This window comes from Leopardus geoffroyi, chromosome C2, assembly GCF_018350155.1.
Source record: "Leopardus geoffroyi isolate Oge1 chromosome C2, O.geoffroyi_Oge1_pat1.0, whole genome shotgun sequence".
Lineage (NCBI taxonomy): Eukaryota > Metazoa > Chordata > Mammalia > Carnivora > Felidae > Leopardus > Leopardus geoffroyi.
Genome location: NC_059333.1, coordinates 75,290,143 through 75,314,944, shown reverse-complemented (window position 1 = coordinate 75,314,944; position 24,802 = coordinate 75,290,143). Strand labels below are relative to the sequence as shown.

Below are 24,802 nucleotides of genomic sequence, written 5' to 3'. Positions count from 1 at the left end.
GAAGGAAAAAGGCATTGAAATCCAAGAGGCACAGGAACTCCCTTCAGACGGAACTTGAATCGATCTTCTGCACGACATATCATAGTGAAACTGGCAAAATACAAGGATAAAGAGAAAATTCTGAAAGCAGCAAGGGGTAAACGTGCCCTCACATATAAAGGGAGACCTATAAGACTCGTGACTGATCTCTCTTTTGAAACTTGGCAGGCCAGAAAGAATTGGCACGAGATTTTCAGTGTGCTAGACAGAAAAAATATGCAGCCGAGAATCCTTTATCCAGCAACTCTGTCATTTAGAATAGAAGGAGAGATAAAGGTCTTCCCAAACAAAGAAAAACTGAAGGAATTTGTCACCACTAAACCAGCCCTACAAGAGATCCTAAGGGGGACCCTGTGAGACAAAATACCAGAGACATCACTACAAGCATAAAACATACAGACATCACAATGACTCTAAACCCGTATCTTTCTATAATAACACTGAATGTAAATGGATTAAATGCGCCAACCAAAAGACATAGGGTATCAGAATGGATAAAAAAACAAGACCCATCTATTTGCTGTCTACAAGAGACTCATTTTAGACCTGAGGACACCTTTAGATTGAGAGTGAGGGGATGGAGAACTATTTATCATGCTACTGGAAGCCAAAAGAAAGCTGGAGTAGCCATACTTATATCAGACAAACTAGACTTTAAATTAAAGGCTGTAACAAGAGATGAAGAAGGACATTATATAATAGTTACAGGGTCTATCCATCAGGAAGAGCTAACAATCATAAATGTCTATGCGCCGAATACCGGAGCCCCCAAATATATAAAACAACTACTCATAAACATAAGCAACCTTATTGATAAGAATGTGGTAATTGCAGGGGACTTTAACACCCCACTTACAGAAATGGATAGATCATCTAGACACACGATCAATAAAGAAACAAGGGCCCTGAATGAGACATTGGATCAGATGGACTTGACAGATATATTTAGAACTCTGCATCCCAAAGCAACAGAATATACTTTCTTCTCGAGTGCACATGGAACATTCTCCAAGATAGATCATATACTGGGTCACAAAACAGCCCTTCCTAAGTTTACAAGAATTGAAATTATACCATGCATACTTTCAGACCACAATGCTATGAAGCTTGAAATCAACCACAGAAAAAATTCTGGAAAATCTCCAAAAGCATGGAGGTTAAAGAACACCCTACTAACGAATGAGTGGGTCAACCAGGCAATTAGAGAAGAAATTAAAAAATATATGGAAACGAACGAAAATGAAAATACAACAATCCAAACGCTTTGGGACGCAGCGAAGGCAGTCCTGAGAGGAAAATACATTGCAATCCAGGCCTATCTCAAGAAACAAGAAAAATCCCAAATACAAAATCTAACAGCACACCTAAAGGAAATAGAAGCAGAACAGCAAGGGCAGCCTAAACCCAGCAGAAGAAGAGAAATAATAAAGATCAGAGCAGAAATAAACAATATAGAGTCTAAAAAAACTGTAGAGCAGATCAATGAAACCAAGAGTTGGTTTTTTGAAAAAATAAACAAAATTGACAAACCTCTAGCCAGGCTTCTCAAAAAGAAAAGGGAGATGACCCAAATAGATAAAATCATGAATGAAAATGGAATTATTACAACCAATCCCTCAGAGATACAAATAATTATCAGGGAATACTACGAAAAATTATATGCCAACAAACTGGACAACCTGGAAGAAATGGACAAATTCCTGAACACCCACACTCTTCCAAAACTCAATCAGGAGGAAATAGAAAGCTTGAACAGACCCATAACCAGCGAAGAAATTGAATCGGTTATCAAAAATCTCCCAACAAATAAGAGTCCAGGACCAGATGGCTTCCCAGGGGAGTTCTACCAGACGTTTAAAGCAGAGATAATACCTATCCTTCTCAAGCTATTCCAAGAAATAGAAAGGGAAGGAAAACTTCCAGACTCATTCTATGAAGCCAGTATTACTTTGATTCCTAAACCAGACAGAGACCCAGTAAAAAAAGAGAACTATCGGCCAATATCCCTAATGAATATGGATGCAAAAATTCTCAATAAGATACTAGCAAATCGAATTCAACGGCATATAAAAAGAATTATCCACCATGATCAAGTGGGATTCATTCCTGGGATGCAGGGCTGGTTCAACATTCGCAAATCAATCAACGTGATACATCACATTAACAAAAAAAAAGAGAAGAACCATATGATCCTGTCAATCGATGCAGAAAAGGCCTTTGACAAAATCCAGCACCCTTTCTTAATAAAAACCCTTGAGAAAGTCGGGATAGAAGGAACATACTTAAAGATCATAAAAGCCATTTATGAAAAGCCCACAGCTAACATCATCCTCAACGGGGAAAAACTGAGAGCTTTTTCCCTGAGATCAGGAACACGACAGGGATGCCCACTCTCATGCTGTTGTTTAACATAGTGCTGGAAGTTCTAGCATCAGCAATCAGACAACAAAAGGAAATCAAAGGCATCAAAATTGGCAAAGATGAAGTCAAGCTTTCACTTTTTGCAGATGACATTATATTATACATGGAAAATCCGATAGACTCCACCAAAAGTCTGCTAGAATTGATACATGAATTCAGCAAAGTCGCAGGATACAAAATCAATGTACAGAAATCAGTTGCATTCTTATACACTAACAATGAAGCAACAGAAAGACAAATAAAGAAACTGATCCCATTCACAATTGCACCAAGAAGCATAAAATACCTAGGAATAAATCTAACCAAAGATGTAAAGGATCTGTATGCTGAAAACTATAGAAAGCTTATGAAGGAAATTGAAGAAGAATTAAAGAAATGGAAAGACATTCCCTGCTCATGGATTGGAAAAATAAATATTGTCAAAATGTCAATACTACCCAAAGCTATCTACACATTCAATGCAATCCCAATCAAAATTGCACCAGCATTCTTCTCGAAACTAGAACAAGCAATCCTAAAATTCATATGGAACCACAAAAGGCCCCGAATAGCCAAAGGAATTTTGAAGAAGAAGACCAAAGCAGGAGGCATCACAATCCCAGACTTTAGCCTCTACTACAAAGCTGTCATCATCAAGACAGCATGGTATTGGTGCAAAAACAGACACATAGACCAATGGAATAGAATAGAAACCCCAGAACTAGACCCACAAACGTATGGTCAACTCATCTTTGACAAAGCAGGAAAGAACATCCAATGGAAAAAAGACAGCCTCTTTAACAAATGGTGCTGGGAGAACTGGACAGCAACATGCAGAAGGTTGAAACTAGACCACTTTCTCACACCATTCACAAAAATAAACTCAAAATGGATAAAGGACCTGAATGTGAGACAGGAAACCATCAAAACCTTAGAGGAGAAAGCAGGAAAAGACCTCTCTGACCTCAGCCGTAGCAATCTCTTACTTGACACATCCCCAAAGGCAAGGGAACTAAAAGCAAAAGTGAATTATTGGGACCTTATGAAGATAAAAAGCTTCTGCACAGCAAAGGAAACAACCAACAAAACTAAAAGGCAACCAACGGAATGGGAAAAGATATTTGCAAATGACATATCGGACAAAGGGCTAGTATCCAGAATCTATAAAGAGCTCACCAAACTCCACACCCGAAAAACAAATAACCCAGTGAAGAAATGGGCAGAAAACATGAATAGACACTTCTCTAAAGAAGACATCCGGATGGCCAACAGGCACATGAAAAGATGTTCAGCGTCGCTCCTTATCAGGGAAATACAAATCAAAACCACACTCAGGTATCACCTCACGCCAGTCAGAGTGGCCAAAATGAACAAATCAGGAGACTATAGATGCTGGAGAGGATGTGGAGAAACGGGAACCCTCTTGCACTGTTGGTGGGAATGCAAATTGGTGCAGCCGCTCTGGAAAGCAGTGTGGAGGTTCCTCAGAAAATTAAAAATAGACCTACCCTATGACCAAGCAATAGCACTGCTAGGAATTTATCCAAGGGATACAGGAGTACTGATGCATAGGGGCACTTGTACCCCAATGTTCATAGCAGCACTCTCAATAATAGCCAAATTATGGAAAGAGCCTAAATGTCCATCAACTGATGAATGGATAAAGAAATTGTGGTTTATACACACAATGGAATACTACGTGGCAATGAGAAAAAATGAAATATGGCCTTTTGTAGCAACGTGGATGGAACTGGAGAGTGTGATGCTAAGTGAAATAAGCCATACAGAGAAAGACAGATACCATATGGTTTCACTCTTATGTGGATCCTGAGAAACTTAACAGGAACCCATGGGGGAGGGGGAGGAAAAAAGAAAAAAAAAAAAAAAAAAAAAGAGGTTAGAGTGGGAGAGAGCCAAAGCATAAGAGACTGTTAAAAACTGAGAACAAACTGAGGGTTGATGGGGGGTGGGAGGGAGGAGAGGGTGGGTGATGGGTATTGAGGAGGGCACCTTTTGGGATGAGCACTGGGTGTTTTATGGAAACCAATTTGACAATAAATTTCATATATTATTAAAAAAAAAAAAAAAACTTCCCTAAGAATGTTTTGGCAACACAAAATAATAGTGAAAGGCAGTCTCCTGATTTTAGCTACTACTTGTCAGTAATTATCTGAAGTTCCACTACTCTCTTTCCTTTTCGCTTTCTGGAAATATGTAGCTCAGAAATTATAACATTCCCAGAAAATTGTAGGTAGGTCTGGTCTCAAGAAGAACCATTTCACTCTGATGTACATGGTTATCTATATTTTTGAAGGAGATAAAAAAAGGGACTTTTTTTTTTTTTTTTTTTTTTACTTTGGCCTCCATACCCAAACCATTGCCAGGGCCACATACAGTGAGACTATCATTCCACCTCTTTCCTACTGGTCCTGGAATCATTCACATATCTTCTAATGGACCAACCTCAAATAATTCCAGGGGATGATCCACACACTTCCTCATTTTTCTCATTCTGAGATATATAAGCCCCTATTTTTTCTATTCCCCACATCCAAGCAGAGGATCTTCCTTTAAGTTATGCTGTATGGGCCACAGAAGGAATGCTGTATGGGGTAGGCAGCTTCCAAAATGGCTCTATGATTGCCATCTCCTGGTGTTCATGACGTTATATAAAGCCCTTCCCTGGGTGTGGGCTAGACTCAGTGACGTGCCTCTAATAAAGAGAATACAGCAAAAGTGATGGGATGTCTCTTCTGAGATGAGGATATAAAAAATGGTGATCTCTCTCCATCTCTTTTGCTCACTCTTGTGGATGCTAGCTACCACACTATGAGCTGCCTTATGAAATGATCCATGTAGCAAGGAGCAGAGGGTGGCTTCTGTCCAACAGCTACAGGGAACTAAAAAATCCTGCCAACAGCACGTGAGGGAGGCCAGTGGCGGGTCCCTCCTCCTCCAGCACTGAGGTAGCTGCAGTCCTACCTAACACCCAACTGCAGCCTTGTGAGAGGCCTGAGCCGGAAGACTCAGCTCGGCACACCTGGCTTTCTGACCCGTTGGAATGTAAAATAATAAGTGGTGTTATTCTAAGCCACTAAATGTGGGGTTAATTTGTTACGCAGCAATAGATAATGAATACACTCTCCTTTCGTGCAATAATACCTACTTTAATTTCTGAAATTCTTCAATAAGACTAGATTTCTGCCCAGGAGACATTCTTGCAAAAATGGTTCCATTCACCAGGATCTAAAGAGAAAAACAACTACTGCAATAAGATTAGGATGAAGAACACTTTTTTTTAATTTTTAAAGTTTGTTTATTTCTTTAGAGAGAAAGGGACAGAGCAGGGGAGGGGCAGAAAGGGAAGAGAGAGAGAGAGAGGGAGAGAGAGAATCCCAAGCAGGCTCTCTGCTGTGAGCACGGACCCACCATGGGACTCGATCTTATGAACCACGAGATCATGACCTGAACCAAAATCAAGAGTTGGACACTTAACCACCTGAGCCACCCAGGAGCCCCCGAGGACACTTTTTTAAAAAAAAAGAACAGCCCTGAAAGTCATTCCCAGCCACTGTTTGAATATAGCAATAGGTGGTGTGTCGTTAGCCCAAATGTCAGGACAGGGAGAAAGGGGACTCAATGCTTTAATATTTAACTTTCACTTTCATCTCCCATCACAACTTTATGACTTTTTTCCTGGCCATTTTTCTGAGATTGGATAAGCTCTAGTTAATAATAGCTGAAAAGCAGCAGAGTATATGGGACAAACATGCTTAAGGAAATACAGTTCTTTCTACTAAACACTATCACCACAATTGCAGCATAGATAGAGGAAAAATGATAGGTGAAGAGTGGAGACCAACGTTCCATTCTCAGCTCTGGTCCCACTAGCTGGGCAAAGCTTAGACAAGGGACATAAACTCTCTGAGTCTCAGCTTCCCCATCTCCTCAATTAGGTACTGCACTAACTAAGTACTTCTAGGTACTTTCTAGAAGCCTCTGGGGTCTAGATTCAATGGTCTTGTCTGTTAAGGTGACAGAATTTTCAAGAAACTGCTAACAGGTGGTTGCTTGCCCTCAGCTTGTGCTCCACTTATCTCCTTCACACTGACAGTGCAACCCTGCACAGCACTATTTTTAAATAGACACACAGAGGACAAGGTAACAAATGATTTTGAAAATAAACCACGGGGTCTTTGTTTCCTGCTGCTGCAATTTAAGAATCCAGACAGGAAGGGGAATAGAGCTCAACCTGACATGAGTTGGTGGCTTTCAGAGAGAGGCTGACCCACAAAACAGGCAGCACATTTGGAACTATTTGGAGGTCCTCCCTGCTGGGGAGGGAAAGGAGGAGGGAGACTGGGATTGGGCTGGCCATGGGGGGGGGGTGAAGAGCTGTACCAGAGCTCAGACTCTGAAGAGGGGGTTATGTGCATGTGCAGGATCAGGTAGGGCTGGGGAACTTCTGAAGGAGCACCTTTGGGGGTGTTTATTCCCCAAATCTGAGACAACCTCACTGATCATCACCTTCACTATTCTCTTTTTTTTTTTTTTTTTGCCTCACTAATTTGGGAGCAAAACAAAACACTTCATTTCACCAGTACTTACTTTTGGAAGCAAGCTGTTGAAATGCTGAAATATCACTTGGTAGGATTTCCCACTCATTGCAAAATGGTAACACTTGCTCCATCAGGCACCGAACTGTTCCCAATGTTAACGCAGGCTTCCTAAATTCAAAAGGGCATTGTTTCCACATGGGCTTTTAAAGAATGTCTCTGCTTTCCTATGTTTTATGGAAGTGTATTCAAGTTATGCAATAGTGTGAGGGCCAGCAAATACATAATGTGCAATTTGTCCATGGAACCTAGACTCCGATGAAGAAGACACTCAAAATGTCCTTCCCAAATTATATGAACATATGAGACATTGCCAACACAATGCTCAGGATCATGTCCTAGGAGTTCATACATGTATGTCAGTCTGCTGAGGAAATCCTTCCGAGGTACCCGTTAGTGATTCCAAGGAAGAGTAGAAAACATTCTTCCCTCTTCTTTCCTCTCCTCTTCATGCTGACTTTTATTTCCTAAGATCTTTTACCAGTCATTCACTCACCAATCATTCCCCAATTTCTTCCTTGTGAAATAGGCAGACTCTTTCTTCAGAGCCTAGCTCCTTATAGCACCTGCCTTCTCCCCACCTCAACAGGCAACACGTTCCTTCATGGTGTTCCACTCCTCTTCCATGCCCTATGTTCCATTGCACTGGCTCTTTCTCTCCTGCCCTCCACTTGTCAATGTGCTCCCATCACTGCAATCTAGCTCTACCTGGCTTAGCCCCAAGAGAGAGCACCCGATGAATGCACATGCACTCACAGTGTTGACAGCTCATCATGCTTTTCCATGCAACATTTCTCAGGGGTCCTTACATTAGTGTAGAACTCTGAGTTCAAATAGCATAGAAGGTGAGAACATTCTTTTCACTAGAGGGATTCATCTTAAAATTCTGAATTGGGAGGCAAGGAGATACAGCCCTCTCTTTCCACGCCCCTTCTCCCAACTGCAAAATAGCCAACAAAAATATGCTTAAAGCATTCCACATGAGGCAAGGAAAGAATTCCTTCTGCTTTCAATAGAAAGTTGGATACGGAAAGTGTGGTGGGAGGGAGCCAGACTACCCAGCGATGGCCAAAACTTCAGTAAAGGCATTAAATTAGTGAGTGGGTAGTGTGAGTGGACTGTTTGTTAAAAATTAGTGAAGACCTGATTTTTATCACACAGTGAAATGGAGGCAACATGCATTGACACAGAAGCAAGTGAGTTTGCAAGGATATAAGCACCAGAAATCTGCTGAAAGCGCAGATAGAGCTGTCATCTTTTACAGCCAATATGATGGGGTTTGGCCAAGTAGGGGTAGGGTCACTGTACAGTTGTGCAGTTTGTATACTGTACAAGGCCTACTCTACATTTAACAATCCAAAGGGCTGGTCAGCCTGAAGGAAGGGAGCATTTTTGTAATTTATCACCTGGAGGACCATCTGGAATTCAGACAGGCAGAGGTGCCACATTTAATGATGGATGTCAGGCTGCAGCCCATTTTTTTCACAAAAGCACAGGAACCTTGCTATCTCGAAAAGCTTGACACTTGCTAACTTAATGTCACAAACACAGCACAATCTAAATGGCCATGGATCTGGGGGCTCCTGGGTGGCTCAGTGGGTTAAGCGTCCAACTTCAGCTCAGGTCATGATCTCACAGTCAGTGAGTTTGAGCCCCATGTCGGACTCTGTGCTGACAGCTCAGAGCCTGGAGCCTGCTTCAGATTCTGTCTTCCTCTCTCTCCGCCCTTCCTCAGCTTGCAATCTGTTTCTCTCTCTCTCTCACAAAATAAACATTAAATTTTTTTTAACTTAAAGAAAAAGTATTTCTGAAAAGTCTTTAAAAAAATAAACAAGTAAATGCCCATGGATCTGGGTGCTATCAGACAGACCTAAATTTGATTTCCTGCTCTGCAACTTGCCAGTGGTGTGTCTTGGGCAAGTTTACCTTGTTGGACCTCAGTTTTCACATTTGTGAGTTGAACAGTTTGTCAACTGTATAGGCCAACTATGAGATTCCAATGGGAAATATGGACATAAGTTCCCAGCCACATTGGAATCATGGGCTGATGCCAGCTCCCAACCCAGAGATTTGGATTTAACCAGTAAAACCTTGGCACTGGAAGCTTTAAAACTCTTCCAGGTGATTTCTTCATGCAGCCAAGGCGAGAAGTGCTAGTGGAAATGCTAAATGCTTTGCAAACTTCAGAACCTCCAGCTGTGAAGGGTTTTGACTTTGGTGACTTCTAACGCCCAGAGAAGGCTGCCCAGGCCAGGGCTGTATGCCATCAGCCCAGGCCACCAAGGGGCCTTCTAACTTTGCTCACATTCTTCTCCGGTCCATTCTCCTGGTTCTCAACCAGCTGCCAAGTCACAGAGGCAGGAACAAAATCTTCTGGTTCATTGGCTTCAACAAGGATCACTTGGCTTCCTCCAGGAATCATTTCAGAATTCTTTGCCACAGTAATCGCTGTTTGAAGGTTGTCACCTAGATGACAAAGAGAGTCAGCTTGCTTTCTGTGTAAATCTCTCAGCAGCTCAAATTGAGCTCTGCCTCCTCTGAGTGGGCATACCCCAATATTGGTGCTTTTTGGGGGGCATTTCCCACTTTTGGCCTTATTTGATAAGCATTTGTCTGTCCCTCTTGCCCAAGCCTGTCTGTCTCTAGTGGTCAAAAACAATGTCTGCATCTCCCTGCCACAATGGCAGCATGTCTTCAACACTGAATATTTCCAAAACATGCAAGGATGAATAAGGAAATGGTTATGTGCTTTTTGATGAACCCTCAGAAGACTGAGAGCCCCAAGTGGTGAAGATAACACGGGCCCACTCCGATCGCATGGAACCATTTTGGGGATCTGGATTGCAGTCAAACAGAGACTAGAACACTGAGGGCTGGGCCATGCGTGGACTGGATCAGCATATGCTATGCCTGCCCCACAGCCCTGAAGGACAGCTCAGTAGAGTCTTACACCCTTTACACAGAAGTCTCACTGGGGTTCTTGATGAGCACATATACGTTCTTGTGTTTAAACGTTTACTGTGAGCCTATTAACTCTGGACCAAGCCCAAGTAGGGAGAAGGGGCATTAGACAAAGAGAATGAAGTATGGTCTCTGCTACCAAATCTCGCAGTCATCTTGGGGCTGCTGCACTTGTGCCGCAAGAACAGGAGTCAAAGAACAGTAACACATGACAGCTAAGTATTTTTCCTTCTGCCTCAGCCACATGAACCCACTTAGCTCACATGGTCTTTTTCTGATGCCTGGGATACATTGAATGTGTCAGGCCTCCAGAAGTACACACCAGTAATCATCACGGTCCTGATGCAGGCTTCATGCAGTTCCTTCAAGACTGGCTTGCTTTCTTTTTTCAAGCGATTCTCCATTATGAGAAGTCCCAGAAATGTCAAGTCTGACTCCACCTTCTCTCTTGGGATTCAGGAGAAAATATTAAAGCTTATTTATGGAGTCTTGACGGTTGAATTTATTTCTTCCTTAAAAAACTTTTTCTAAATTTTATCAATGTAATGCATGCATATGTTTTAAAAAGAAAAAAGAAAAAAAAAAAAAAGGAAGAAAAGGGGCGCCTGGGTGGCGCAGTCGGTTAAGCGTCCGACTTCAGCCGGGTCACGATCTCGCGGTCCATGAGTTCGAGCCCCGTGTCAGGCTCTGGGCTGACGGCTCAGAGCCTGGAGCCTGTTTCCGATTCTGTGTCTCCCTCTCTCTCTGCCCCTCCCCCGTTCATGCTCTGTCTCTCTCTGTCCCAAAAATAAATAAAAAAAAGTTGGAAAAAAAAATAAAAAAAAATAATAATAATAATAAAATAAATAAATAAAAATAAAAAAGAACCCAAAAGCTTATGATGAAAACCAATAGTCCCTGTCTCCACCCCTATTCACCCCCTCTCCTTCCCAGAGGCAACCACTTTTATATCTTTTAGCAACTTCTTCCATTTTTCAACTCCATTTTTTAAAAGAATGTGTTTATCTACCAACTCTTCTGTTGGTTTTTAAAATTTTTGTTAATCACACATATTTTGTTTTTAATTTCAAAGACCTTTTTTGTGACCTGGTAATCAGTTTAGTTAAGCATTTAGTAAGTCTATGGGATATTACGGTAACAGTTGAATATGGAATAATTCCTTTCAACCTCCATCTGTAACCTCCAGAAAATATATGATATCAGCTAAGCCCTCAAAAAGTTATCAGAATTTGAAATTGGAAGCTTGGAGTCTAACTGGGTTACACTCATTTTATAGGAACTCACCTCAGGAATGGAATAAATCTCAGGTGACTTTTTAAAAAGTCAACGTGGGGGGCCAAGATCTCTTTCTTATCTCGCATTGTTCCTTTTTCTGCCTAGGGAGGAGTTAAGATTGCAGGAGGAGCTGGAGACCTAGGGACCTAACCTTGTTGGGTACAATCTCCCATGTTCAGTCCTGTCCCACGTCTACCTTCCACAGTACGTGATAGAGCTGAGTCTCTGCCTGTCAGGTTCTACAGGGTGGAGCAACTTCCCTCTCACCATCTCTCTCTCTGGCATGGCGTAGACCACACTTCTTCCATCCCTACTGATTCAGACTCCATTCACCGCCCCCCACCTACTTTTCATCTTACAGAAATGATAGAAATCTGTCTGCACTTAATCACCTCTCTAGTTTTCTTTGATGTTATTTATTTTCTATCATGCTGGTAGGACTTGGGAGATAGAAGAAATAAACACACAGTCAGTAAACCTTCTTCAAGAGAAAGAGCAGAGTTGGATTTCTTGATGAAAAATATTACTCAAACTTAGATGGGAACACAGTGAGGAAACTTCTCTCTGGAGTACAGAACAAGGTACTCCATCTTTCATTCAAAAGTCCACTCACCAAATAATCACTCTGTTTTAGACCTTGTATTGGGCACTTGCTGAGTACTCAGATTATCAGATAGGAATCCTGCCTCAGTGATCTCAGAGAATATTATGAAAGACCTATCTTAATACAGAATGTGTTAAATTTCTATCATTTAACTTCATAGCTGTCTATTATACATTGGATTCATATTTTCCCATTAGCTAGAACTAAAACAAAGAATCGTCCCACCAGTTTCTTCCAGTTTTGGTCTCTATTTGAGGACTCTTCCCTTTTTCACCAATTCAGGCACTTGGGCCTCTTGCTACCTTGCAACATTCCCGGCAAATCCCTGTGTCAGGGCCCTTGCACTCACTCTTCTGACTGCCTGCAATACTCTTCTTCTGGATATCCTCATGCCATATCTCTGTTCAAATGGCACCTCTTCAGAGGACTTTCCCTGATCATTCCATGTAAAATGGTATCATGATCTATCTTTCCCAATTAGGATATAAGCTTCTGAGGGCAAAGATTGTCTCACTTCAGAATCTTCAGTGCCTTAAAGAGTATCTCGTGCACCCTCAAACTCAATAGAAATTTGCTAAACCAATGAAAGGGAGAATTTTGACAAAGTATTTCTTCTGTTTGTTAGTGTGGGGTGTTTTATTTTTTCCAAAAAAAAAAAAAGAGAGAGAGAGAGAGAGACAGAAAGAAACTCTTCTACTTCCCTTTTATGACACACCAGTTTTTAAAGAAGTTTTTGATCTTTCTGATTCGAAAACTTTGCAAAATATAATTTGATTCTAAAAAAAAAAAAACCTGAAAACACTTTTCCCTTACTCTGTTTGAAAATAGTAGTGAAATTTTAAGAAGCATAATAGGATCCTGATATTCTCTGGGAAAATCTGAGATGATTGGAAATCTAGCACATTTGATCATCACTTTCTTATTCTGTTATATTTATAATAATGTCTACTCATCAGTGACTTTTAAATGAGAACATCACAGCTACATTAGTGTGTGGCAGCTGGGTGGTGGCAATATTCCTGGTCAAACTACATGAATTTTTTCTTCACACATAACCTTAGCTTTTGTTATTAAAATTTTTGCCTTGAGAAATTACAAAATCCTGTGTGTTATGGGTCTTCGTGCTTGCTCAAGAATAGCTAACACCTTTAATGTTAAATCTGAGAGTGCCATAATTTATTTCATTGATTTCAAAATGAGCTTTGTGATTCTATTTAGAAGATTAAAATGTCATGGCTGAAAGGCTCCTTAAAGATCATCCAATCCTACACTTGAGAGACGAGGGAAATAGACACAGTGCAAGGAAGGGACAAAGATTCTATTAGAACACATGGACATAGCTTGTAAACAGTAACATTGAACCAAGGATATCCACATCTTATGTGAAGGTGCTAATTGTACATAAGTGAGGGTTTCTCTATCAGCAACACTACATCGAAGATAATGCATAGTTTGTTATTCAATGTTCTGCCGTATTTCACTACTCCTTTGTCTTAGACAATTCAAAAATAACCTTTAAAAACTGAGAAACATTAAAAGAGAAAAGAATTTGCAGATTATACTCTAATGAGGACATCTTATCCATTAATGTAATTAAGAATACTGAATCCTATTTCATATAACTCAACTTAGACTCACTACATCTCCAGGTCTGAAACAAGGTTTAAAGCATACTGGAGGTCAGTGTGTCACAGCGCCCACTCTCTCCTTCTCAACCCGTTTGTACGTGGGACCCCCAAGCCAGTCAGCCACATAATGTTCCAAGATTGAACAAGTGTTGGTTATTTTTGATTGGATGATGGACTGCCGGGCAGAGATAGCTCACTGACAGCTGGGAGTCAAGAGATCTGGACTACCATCTTTGTTCTACCTCCAACCAGTCTTCCCCAGTGTGGCTTACGGTTGCCCGGCTCCAAGTTAGGAGATTGGATGAGACGACTTTCCATCTCCAGGAGGCTTCCTCGTGATTGGAGCTGTCCTTCTGTCCATCTCCAGCATTCATTTACTTCACACACACAGAGCCTGCTCTAGTGTCGATATCTGACTTCCTTACCTGGCTAAATTCTCTACTTCTGAAAGCTTCTTCATCTTCAAGCCTTTATGGGCAAAAGCAATGACATGGAAGCCTTGTATTGTGTATTTCCTGAGTTCCTGTGGGAAATTCTTGGGTACTGTCAGGTGAGAGGAAAGAGGTAAAGGTAAGGTCACACTGAAGGCTGCCCACCTCCTAAGCAAGACTCTGGGATCCAGTCACTGTACCTTGTTTTAAAATTCCAAAAAAAAAAAAAAAAATACTTTAATAGAAAAACTACAGCTCTGGCTAAAAGCCACAACTTCATTAGGGTGCTCTTATTATTCTGACAGAAATGAATGCCAAGGATGCACCGGTCATCCCCTGGGTGTCAACTCCACTGGCTGGCTTTAATAAGGATAGACCTCACGACTATGTCTACAAGGATAAAATGAAAACAGCTGATCCTCTGGATCAGGGGTCAGCAAACTAAAGGCCAAATTTGGTCCATTTCTTGTTTTTGTAAACAGTTTTATTGAAATGCAACCATGTCCATTTGTTTATCATCTATGTCGGGTTTGGGGTCACAATGGCGGGGTTGAGCAGTTGAGACAGACACCATGTGGCCTGCAAAACCAAAGTTATTTTCCACCTAGCTCTTTGCAAAAAAGTTCGCAATCCCTGCTATAGAGGACAGACGACACAATGCCAACGTTTGTGTATTTTGGCATGGTAGTCATTACCAATATTACAATATTTGTGAAATCTTTATGGCTCGTAGGATGCCTCGAAGAGCATTAAAAAGAACAGTGTAATGGAAGTGTAGTGGCTTAGGTAGCAAAACACTTGATTTCTAGTATCCACTCTACTGCCAACTAACTCTCTGACCTTGGGCTTGGTAGGTCTCTCTTCTGGCTCCTCAATTTTCCCATCCATAGAATGAGAGGGTGTGGACCTCAATGTCCCCATTCAGCTCAAGCTTCCTGTAATTCTAAAATGATCCAGAAGGTGGGGATCAAGGCATCTCCTAGCTCTCTATTTCCTAAATACAGGGGGAGAAATCACTGAAGTTATTAGCATATGTCAAAGATCTGAGGTCGGGACAAATAAGAATTGGAAGGGCTACCAGAAGGATGAGAGGTGAGAAGTGACTGGCCCAAACCCTTACCAGGGAGCAAGGGCAATAATCACCAGTTAAAATTTCAAAAAGATACTCACTTGCATCTGTGAGACTGAAAAAAAAAAATGTACAGCAAAATATAGGCCATCAGTCTGTGAGGAATAGAGGGATAGAGGGATAGAGTGTTAGAGGTCATGGGAGTTCTGAGGAAGATCAAGGTTGGAAAAAGGGGCTGCTTCTAAGGTAAAAAAGGCTCTAAGTAGAGGGAGAAGTTAAAGCAATCATTTGCCAAATCTAAAATTGTGTGCACAAGTTGATGGCTATCAGCAATCATAGGGAGAATGTAGATGAAAATCAGGAGAAAAAGGCCAATTTTATCCAAATGAACTCATTTGAATGCAACAATATCCTTACAAATCTGGGCTGCCGCTTAGAGGGTGCATATGTTTGTAAGACAAAGAGACAATACAAATCAGCTCAAAATCTGGCCCAGAAAGATGAAATTGCTGTGAAAATGATCAATTGCATTGCTCTAATACCGTCTAATTTGCTCTAATCACTTTGTGTGTGTGTGAAAGATTTATCTTGTCTGTATTCTCCTTCCATTGACCGGCACGAGGCCCTTACATGGTGCCAGCCCCCAGAGGTGTCAGGCGGAGCGCCCGAGTTTCAGGCTGAGTGCAGGGCCCAGACCTGTCCCATTATTCCCTTCACACGTTCCTGGTTCGCTCACCCTGATGTAGCTTCCTGTTCTGGCTCCTGATATTTGCTTCACATCTCCTTCCCTGATACCCCATTGTGGTTGGACTTTTCTGGATCGATCAAAGCCAGATATTTACTCTCTGCCTCACGGCCTTGAAATGGTCACGTCTGTCTTATCAGATCTCCTGGGCCCACTTCTCACTCACTGAGAAAACAATCACTTCTACATTCATTTAGTCTTGTGTGCTTTGTGTGTTTGGGCTTCTAAAACATTTTTACCTCCTGAAAGAGAGAACAGGGTCAATTAGTACCTGTTTCAGACTTGCAGAACTTGGCCAGCATCTCCGGGGCACCCTTCATATACACATGGAAGTGATCCTCCCCTGCCACCTGAGCGACCACAGACATCCTCTGCAGGCTTGAGGAAAATGGAAACTGGCGCAAAATGGCTATGGCTTCCACGGGACTCTGAGACAGCACCAACAAAGGGGAGCTTAAGATGCTTGTGAAATTTCACAGACACATACCAACAAATAGGACTTGCTCTGCAATGAACCCAGGGATGTCATGAAGTGGTATGTTTGTCACAACATTGATACTTTTCTGTCTGCCTCGACGGCGATTCCCTCATCAAGTTGTCTGGTTCTGCAAGGCCTTTCCCTTTGACTGCCTGGAGAAATCCTAATCATCTTCCAGGCCAAGTTCACAGGTCCCGTCCTCTGTGGCACTTCTCTCTCATAAATAGTATTCACTCTCACCTCTGAACGCCTGCAGCTCTTTCTTCAGCCTTTATTATAGCAGTCGGCCCAGGGTATTGCACTGATTTGCACCTATATGGATTTTTCTACCAGCCTCTGTACTCCTCCAACACAGAGCCCCACACATCTAGCTCTGAAATCACTCTATCCCTTAGCACCTAGCGCAGTGCTCTAGCATAAGACAGGTTCATGAATAAATTTAAAAATAGATTCAGGAATGAAGGGACGAGCAAACCAACTGTGGACACTGTTAGTTTCAAGGAGAAAGAGCTGTCTGATTTGAAAAAGCAAGTCATACCCAACTGGCTTTCGGTCCTGGCTTTATTATGTTTGAACCTGGCATCCCAAATGTGCGGTAGTCTGCATCACAATCTTCCATTATCTGTTTCAAAATGAAAACATTCATGATTCCTTACAGCAAAATAGTAAGAAAGAAATACCTCTCATTTGCATAGCACTTGAACCTTTTCAAAGCCCCTTCCACATATTTTCTCTTGTAGGCCAATTATCTGAATACCATCACTGTCAAATTTCTGTTGCGTTATTAAGGACCTTGTTGGAGAATGTCAAAAAGCCAGAAATATTGTGACTACAGTTTAAGTGGTAATTGATGGAAGAAATGCCGGCTACAGGCCAATGACTCTTCCTGAATGGTATGACTAGTAATTGGATGAGAATTTAATATAGCTGAGCACATTAGCCCTCAGTTGAGTTAGGATCGGGTCTTGAGATAAACCTGGGATTAATTCTTATTCTGTATCTACGTTACTAGCCTAATTGGTTAGCTAAAGAGTTAGCAAGTTAGCTGCTGGCAAATTAGAAAGCATATTTGAAAACAGTTTGCATTCTTTGGAGGTTGCAACAGTATAAGTTACACCATTTGAGAAACCAATATTAACCTAAAATATAGGACAGGCAGTCAGATCTACAAATCAGAAAATAGGAGACAACATTTGGCCTCTGCTCCATCACTTACCTGTTTAACGTTGGGGACAATGCCTCCATTTCTCCAGATCTCAAATTTCTTCTGAAAAATATTCTGACATCCCTTGTAGCACTAAAATTATTAGAGTCTACAAGGATATTTCCCCTCCTCCTTATGTTTCATGACAGGTTCCTATCCACCAAAGGATATTTAATTCGAGACTGTTTCTCACCTAGCTTTAAATTCTGCAAATCACCTTGCACTTCCATACTTTGCTTGGGGTGGATACCACTGCTCTTAAAGACAGTTCTTACAGAGCTAATCCTAGCAATTTATGTTCCTGCACAAGACCCCGAATTGTATGTCATTTGTACACATAGACCAACTCCCCTCGATGGAGAAGAGCCACCGTCAGAACCAGGATCAAAGTCACATATAGTAAGAATGACCCTAAGCAGCTCATCATTGTGTCTATGCGAAGGATGCCGGTGAGGACAATGTGTAATAATTACACTGATTCCTCTCCATTAAGATCCAGGAAAGTGATTATCCCTTTGTGTTTAAGTAGAAGATTTCTCCACAGCAAATGCTTAAATTTTAACTTGCTGATATCAAAAATTTCCATGTTTACCAGGTTTCCTCTTTTATTATTTTGGCTTCTAGAAAGCTACAATTTTGCCAGTACACACTTTTTAAAAAATTTTTTATAAGTTTATTTATTTTAGATAGAAACAGTGTGGGGGGGGGAGGGATGGAGAGAGAGAGGGAGAGGGAATCCCAAGCAGGCTCCACACTGCCAGTGGAGAGCCCAAGTCGGGGCTTGAACTCATGAACCCGTGAGTTCATGACCTGAGTCAAAACCAAGAATTGGACACGTAACCCACTGAGCCACTCAGGTGCCCCTCCCCCCACTATAAATCTATACATCTATAAATTTGCCTTCTTGTGAGGTGTTATTTCATGTCCCTGCAGTCATGTGTTTTCATTCCTTTAACATTCTGTTTAAATGCTGCCCTGTAGTTAAGATATCATTGTCAGTAGCTTGAAAACGTGTTTTGTTTTGGTTTGGCTTTTTGGAGAGCAGAGTAATGTAATTAACTAAATAGTGACTGACTGAATGAATGAATGAATGAATGCTTTTCACTTGGTGGGCACTTTACAATGCAAGCAGCCCCTGTAGGCTCATAGGATCAGTGCTTACCACAAGTCGGTGAGTGAGGCGTTATTATCACCAATGCACACCTGAGGTAACAGACTCAGAATCTTGGTTCTGGATTTGGGGTCACACAGCTAGAAAGTGACGGGGTCGAGAGGTCTGCTCACCATGTCATGACAGCCACGAGAATGGGTTTATACCTTTCAACTGTTCATACTCAGCTCAAAAAATTGATCCAGTTGGACTGGGAAACCTTCAGGCTAGTATCTAGACCTATACTGTCTAATACAGTAGCTACCAGCCACCTGTGGCCATTTATATTTAAATTGATTAAAGTGAATTAAAATGGAAAATTCAGTCCTTGGTTGCATAGCCCAATTTTAAGTACTCGATAACCACATGTCGCCGGCTAGTGGCTACTCTACTGAATAGCACTGCTTTAGACCACTGTTTCTCTGTGTTACAGAGAATGTACCATGTTTTGGCCTGTCAAGGTTTTGTGGTCAAGAAGGTTTGGTAAATGCTGCTTATCCTATTCCTTCTTGAATATTCACAATGCACCACAGTATACTAAAGAAATCTGGTAGCCAAGAAATCAATTTTACTTTCTTAAAACAGCAGGTTCCCAATTTGATCACGGAACCTTATTTCAAGCTGCACTCATTAACAGAGTTCTTGGGAGCAGATACTGGGAAATTCAGGTAGAGTCGAACCTTCCTTCAACGTTGTTACAAATCTTCTCTGAGCTTCAATCAAAGTTAGAAAACTTTTCCACTTTCAGTAAGGATTTCTTCAAGTTTTTCTCATTTAGCCAAAACAAGAAACTATCATCTTACCCAGGCAGTGCCTTCAAACATTTTGAGGTCCAGTGGGTCTCCTTGGATGGTCCCATTGAGAAGGATCAGAGAGTGGCAGCTGGCCATGGCAGCACACAGCGGGCCCCATGGCAAAGCCTTGCCTGAGGCAAAGCTATTCACTTCCTGAAAACTGGGAGAGAAGATGATTAAGAAATGAAAGTCTTCAACAAAATCATTTTACACACTCTGCCCCTTAAATCTTGCCAACACAGAGTTTCAATAATGCTTAACCTTTATGTTCAAATCCTTCCAGAGCTCTTCATGCCCCGTATGATAAAGTCTAAGTGCCTGGATATAATCACAGAGACTTCTGTCAGGTCACTTGAGGTCAGTGCCTAGGGTGGCAGTAAGCTCAGAGCCTGCAGCCTGCTTCAGAATCTCCCTCTCTCTCCACTCCTCCCCCACTCATGCGCTCTCTCTCTCTCTCTCTCTCTCAAAAATAAACATTAAAAAATTTTAAAATAGAAAAGCACACCTGGACTCAAATATTTCTCATGACTCAGTCCTTTGCCCTATTTCTAGAAACTCCTGGCATAGATATCCAGCGTCTCATTTTCCTTTATGATGGTAGACTGGTACAGTTTACCATTCTCATTTCCCATCTAATAGCCAAATGATAATTGTAGACAGTGGTTTCTACACCCCGAAAACCTGAGCATTTGGGGAAAGGAAAAGAGAGGAGGGGTGAAAACTCTAAGCATCCTATTCCCCTTTCACTGGTCTGGCCAATAGAAGACAAAGCAGTGCTTGTCCGGACAAAAGCTTGGCCCGGCCATCTGAGCAACCAGGAGCTGAACCACATGAGTAGGGTTGAACCCAAGTATTTTCTGCAACATCGCACTGCCTGTCTGCTGTTATCTCGTGCCAGAGCTGTGCTTGGCCCCATCACTGTGCTGGAGAGCCCCTGCATGACTCAAAGACAGAGGCTCAACCACTGTTTACAGCCAAGGGGGGATATCTAGAGCTGAAGAGTCAAGGCATCTTGTACTTAGACCGAGAGGGCAGATCTCAGCCCTGTGGGGAAGGGGAGCGAGGGCCCTCTCCTCACTATCCATTCTGGGGTAGCATCTCTGTGATTGTTCTCCCCTCTCCTGTGGCCAGCTTTTCACCTGTGTCTGTAAAAATGGTAGCCATATACCCTTTAACGTTCTATCTCAAGTGCTATCTTTGTCAGGTGTTTTTCCTCATTCTGTTCATTTCCAAAATTAATTTCGACCTTTTATCCACTATGTTATTCCAAAATCCAAGACTGTGTATTATATCAAACAATCATTATTATTTTTTCTTCTCTCTTCTGATATGCGTGCCTTAATCATAGCTCTTTCCATGGGCTGTATTATGCGTAGAAGATGAACGCATTTGTGCCTTCCAATCCCATGAGATGTGAGCTACATGAGGGAAGGGAGGGAACTCTTCCTTTCTGGACTCCCCCCCCCCACCCCGCCCAGTCCAATAACCACCAGCAAATCTTTGTGGTTTTTAATTAAGTACAGTTATGATTTCACCCTTTGCTCCTCTTTTTTATTCACTCAGCCTCTTACTCATCTAGTTCGTTCTATTTTTTCATGTGGAGTTTGAAGGCCTATTTTCCACATCTGATTCTGAACTTAGAACCCATTTAAGTTAGAATAATTGGGACACCAGAAGGAAGGACTTGAATAGCACCAAGGTAGCTATACCAATCCCACATCCCATCTTCACTGACGTGCTTACCAGTTGTCAGCAGTAGGGAGAGTCCCCCAGAGGTCCAGCCCATCTTCCGTAAGAGTGCCAGTCTGGAAGAAGTTAGAATTGGTATTAGCATAAGATTTAGAACTTTTGATTACATCATGATTTAAACAAAACCCAACCTCCCAAAACATTAAAGTAGATCTAGTTGTCCAAAGTCCTTGTTTGTAAGCATTAAATTTTGTTTTCTTATTATTTTTAAAAATATGTTTTTAATGTTTATTTTTGACAGAGAGAGCGAGCATGTGTGCATGCCTTGAGGGGGGGGCGGGGCAGAGAGGGAAACAGAGGATCCAAAGCAGACTCCATGCTGACAGCAGTGAGCTTGATGCTGGGCTCAAACTGTGAGATCATGACATGAGCCAGTCAGACGCTTAACCAACTGAGCCACTCAGGCACTCTTGCAAGCATTGAATTTTAAATCAGAGAAGGGTACCTGAAGGAAGAATTCAGCAGGTGACAAATGATTCCTGAAAAGACTGTGTCGATAATGAAATGATTCTAGATACTAATCATTACAATCAAATGTTAGTGTTTTGCTTTTGTGTGTTTATTTTTGCACTTGCTGTTGTTAAACGAGAAGCATTTAGTGAATGGAAATCCAATAAGGACCAGTACGAGTTTGACTTTATAGTTGGCACCTGCTATCTTTCTAAAGCAGAGTTCAGAATTTTTCTTTCTTTTTAAGACTGATTAGTTCATAGTCTGCCATCTGGCTCACAGCAATTTTCTAAAATATGGGTGACATGATGAATGTCCAGATTGATAATGAAATGTTGATAAAGGGCTTTGAGAATTTAGAGAGAAATGAAGTGCTAATAATAAATACTTATTAATGCCCATGAATGGGTTTTATTGTTAGATCAAGAGGAAAATGGTTGGGAGATTTGATTTGCTATATTATGGGAGAGTATTTATCACATAATGTAACAAAGAAAGCAACATGGAACTAAGTACTATGACAGCACTTTGAATTTGCTTATTGCTTCATAGCCCACCATTAATTACAGACCCCAGTGTCTTTATGCAAGAGGCCAACACCCAGTCAGAGTAACCATGTGGCTCCCACTACTTCAGCACTGTCAAGGCTGAGCAGAACATTCCCAAGTGCTGGGGTGTATCCCTTTTCAATACTGACACCCAGGTCTCTGTCATCATTCTTTTTACAGTCATTTCTGTATAAGACACTGAATTTTCTAGCTTCCTATCAAATGACATTTCTTTCATTACAGCACATTAAATTGGCATAACGCTTTATGATGAAGTGCTTACGATGCTTCTAATTCTTACAATCGACTAAATAGGGAAAGGACATTCTCAGATTAGAAGTTAAAGGAGCAGCCTCAAGGTCCAGTGGCTTGCAGGTTGGAGAGAAAGAACCAGAATCTGGCCCATCTAGAATCTCCCTCTAGATGACAAATGTTAAATAAAATTTGCAAAGCATGCAGAAAGACAGAACCCATACTGGACTTCCAATTAAGGAATGAAGGATTCTTTGTTTCAATTTATTTGGGCTTCACAGAAAGCTAACATGCTTTGTGTGAGTTACTCCTTGAAGAACAATAGAAAAAAACCTATTTGCTTCATTTCCCTCCTGCATTTTATGAGGGTTCCAACCTGTGTGTTTAGATTCCAAATCCTCTTGAGTTATTCCATTTCAAAAAGAGTTAGCAGCTTAATTCAAACTGAAATGTTTCCCTGATGATCAGATTATATTTTTACACATCAATATTTTGAACATGAAAACAGAGATTATATGGCAGCAAACAGAAATGGGACCGTGTCATTTCTCTATGTGAAAATGATTCTTATACTATAAAACTAGCCATGAACAGAAAGAAAACTAAATTATAGTTACAGTTGTAAAGGGAATAAGACAGAAAAAGCCAACTTCTTAGCATAAATACTAGCCCAGGCTTGGGCTGAGCTGAATAGATAAGAGAGAACTGTTTCAGAGAACTTATAACAGACCAACATAAACTAGAAATATATGGTAATAAGAAGCACATGGTGAATGTCTTCTAAGTGGAAATAAAAGTAGATGGGGACCTCGATTAATTGTGGGGTGCTTCATTCCAACACCATATTGGTAGAGTTTTACAATGTACAAGCTATAAAGGCACCGAGAGATCACTGGAGTTCAAATTTCTCTTGATTTCTCATTTTGCCGAATCCCAACCCAGTGTTTTTTGCACGATGACATGTTGTCATGCCACCGAGGGTTTGGCCAAGCGTGCCGAGGAACAGTTCCTCAGTTGGTCTAGCAAAGGAGCACATGAGGACGTGGAGGGGAAAAGCTTTGTATGAGACATAAAATGAACAACTGGAAAAATTAGTTTTAGAAAAAGACAAATATGTAATGAACCTAACTTTATAATCTCCCTCTTATATTACAGGCACCAGTGAGGCTGCTGGGTAAATAATGGGAATCCTTACCAGAAAACTTCCAAGGCCGTGGAACTAAAAGAAGCTACTGTTAACCCTAGTGGTTAACTTGAGGAGTGGTGATTGAGGGTTTTCTTTGCCAGAGGAAACTCAGCCAGAATAGAATGGAACTAATTTTAGGGCTGAGCTGCTTCCAGTGTGGAGCCAAGACTTATCAAGTCTACTCATGGTGTCTCTTCAGTTTGTCCTATACTCTCCATTCTTGCCCTCCTTGCTTAGGACAATGACCCATCTCTTCAGTCTTCCCTAGATAGCTTCCTGTCTCAGTCCTACCTCCCTTTTGTTCCTTCTCACCAATTACCCTCGATGGAATAAACAAAACACACCTATATAAATGTCTTTGATCGTCTTTAAAAAAAAAATGGTAAGGCTCCCATTCTCCTTCACAAGGCCCCACTTCTTAGCTTGACACATCAGGCCCTGAGCAATTGGGCTCTTCCTCTCCAGCTACATTCCCTACCACACAGCCCCTGTTGTAGCCACACCCACATGCCACAGGCCATGACATCCCTGTGCTTCTGAACTGCTCATCTCTGAGCCCATTCTGTCTAACAAGCAAAGCCACAGCTCAGCGGTGACCTCCCATCCATGGCAGGTAACTTAACTTCGATGCTTTTCCATGCCTCTTTGAGCATGCATTTCACTGCATTATCATGGTTTACACTTCCATTGTACCTGCTTCCTCAGCTAAGTCATGAGCTTCTCCAGAGCAAGGACCCTCTTATTAATGGGACTCTTGGCCAAGGTAGGTTAATTAAAAAGTGTCAAAGCCTTAATTAATTATTCTAATACAAAGTGAAGACATGGAGGGACCGGCCAGGCCCACTGTGTTACAACAATTAAATTGGCCTGCCCAAGCAGAGGGCAGGATCTGAACAGCAGGTGGATGAGGCTGAGGTCCCTCCAGAGGGACACAGGACCCCCACAGGAGAGTCACAGAAAGAGGTTTTAGACCTGTCCCAGAGCAGCAATCCTTCCCATTTGGACATACTTCTCCCCTGCTACCTCCAGAACCCCAAGCAGTTACAGGACAACATTCTTCTAGTCCTGAGTCCTGATAACCTGGGGGTCAAAGGAGAAAGGAGGGACTGAGTGCATTAACACAGGCACTGTCCCCTCCCTCCCTTTCCTTAAAAGAAGCAGAGGAGAAAAATGGAATATTTTCAATTAAGCACAGGACAAAGTATTTCAGGGAACAGAAATGT

At 41.6% G+C, this 24,802-nt stretch overlaps 2 protein-coding genes across 2 annotated transcripts in view; one reads left to right on the top strand and one right to left on the bottom strand.

The window, feature by feature from the left end:
- The window catches only part of PLAAT1 (phospholipase A and acyltransferase 1), an 82,430-nt gene extending 58,502 nt beyond the window's left edge, over nucleotides 1-23,928 (top strand). The window contains exon 7 of the transcript XR_006718423.1: nucleotides 23,549-23,928. The gene's annotated coding sequence lies outside the window, so the exon portion shown is untranslated. The remainder of the gene's footprint in view (nucleotides 1-23,548) is intronic.
- ATP13A5 (ATPase 13A5) overlaps nucleotides 1-24,802 on the bottom strand; it is a 128,741-nt gene that overhangs the window by 31,178 nt on the left and 72,761 nt on the right. The window contains 10 exon segments of the mRNA XM_045502579.1: nucleotides 5,606-5,685; nucleotides 7,048-7,124; nucleotides 7,127-7,166; nucleotides 9,361-9,521; nucleotides 10,339-10,463; nucleotides 13,949-14,066; nucleotides 16,040-16,196; nucleotides 16,785-16,868; nucleotides 19,404-19,554; nucleotides 21,138-21,199. Coding sequence (XP_045358535.1) covers nucleotides 5,606-5,685; nucleotides 7,048-7,124; nucleotides 7,127-7,166; nucleotides 9,361-9,521; nucleotides 10,339-10,463; nucleotides 13,949-14,066; nucleotides 16,040-16,196; nucleotides 16,785-16,868; nucleotides 19,404-19,554; nucleotides 21,138-21,199 — 1,055 coding nt within the window.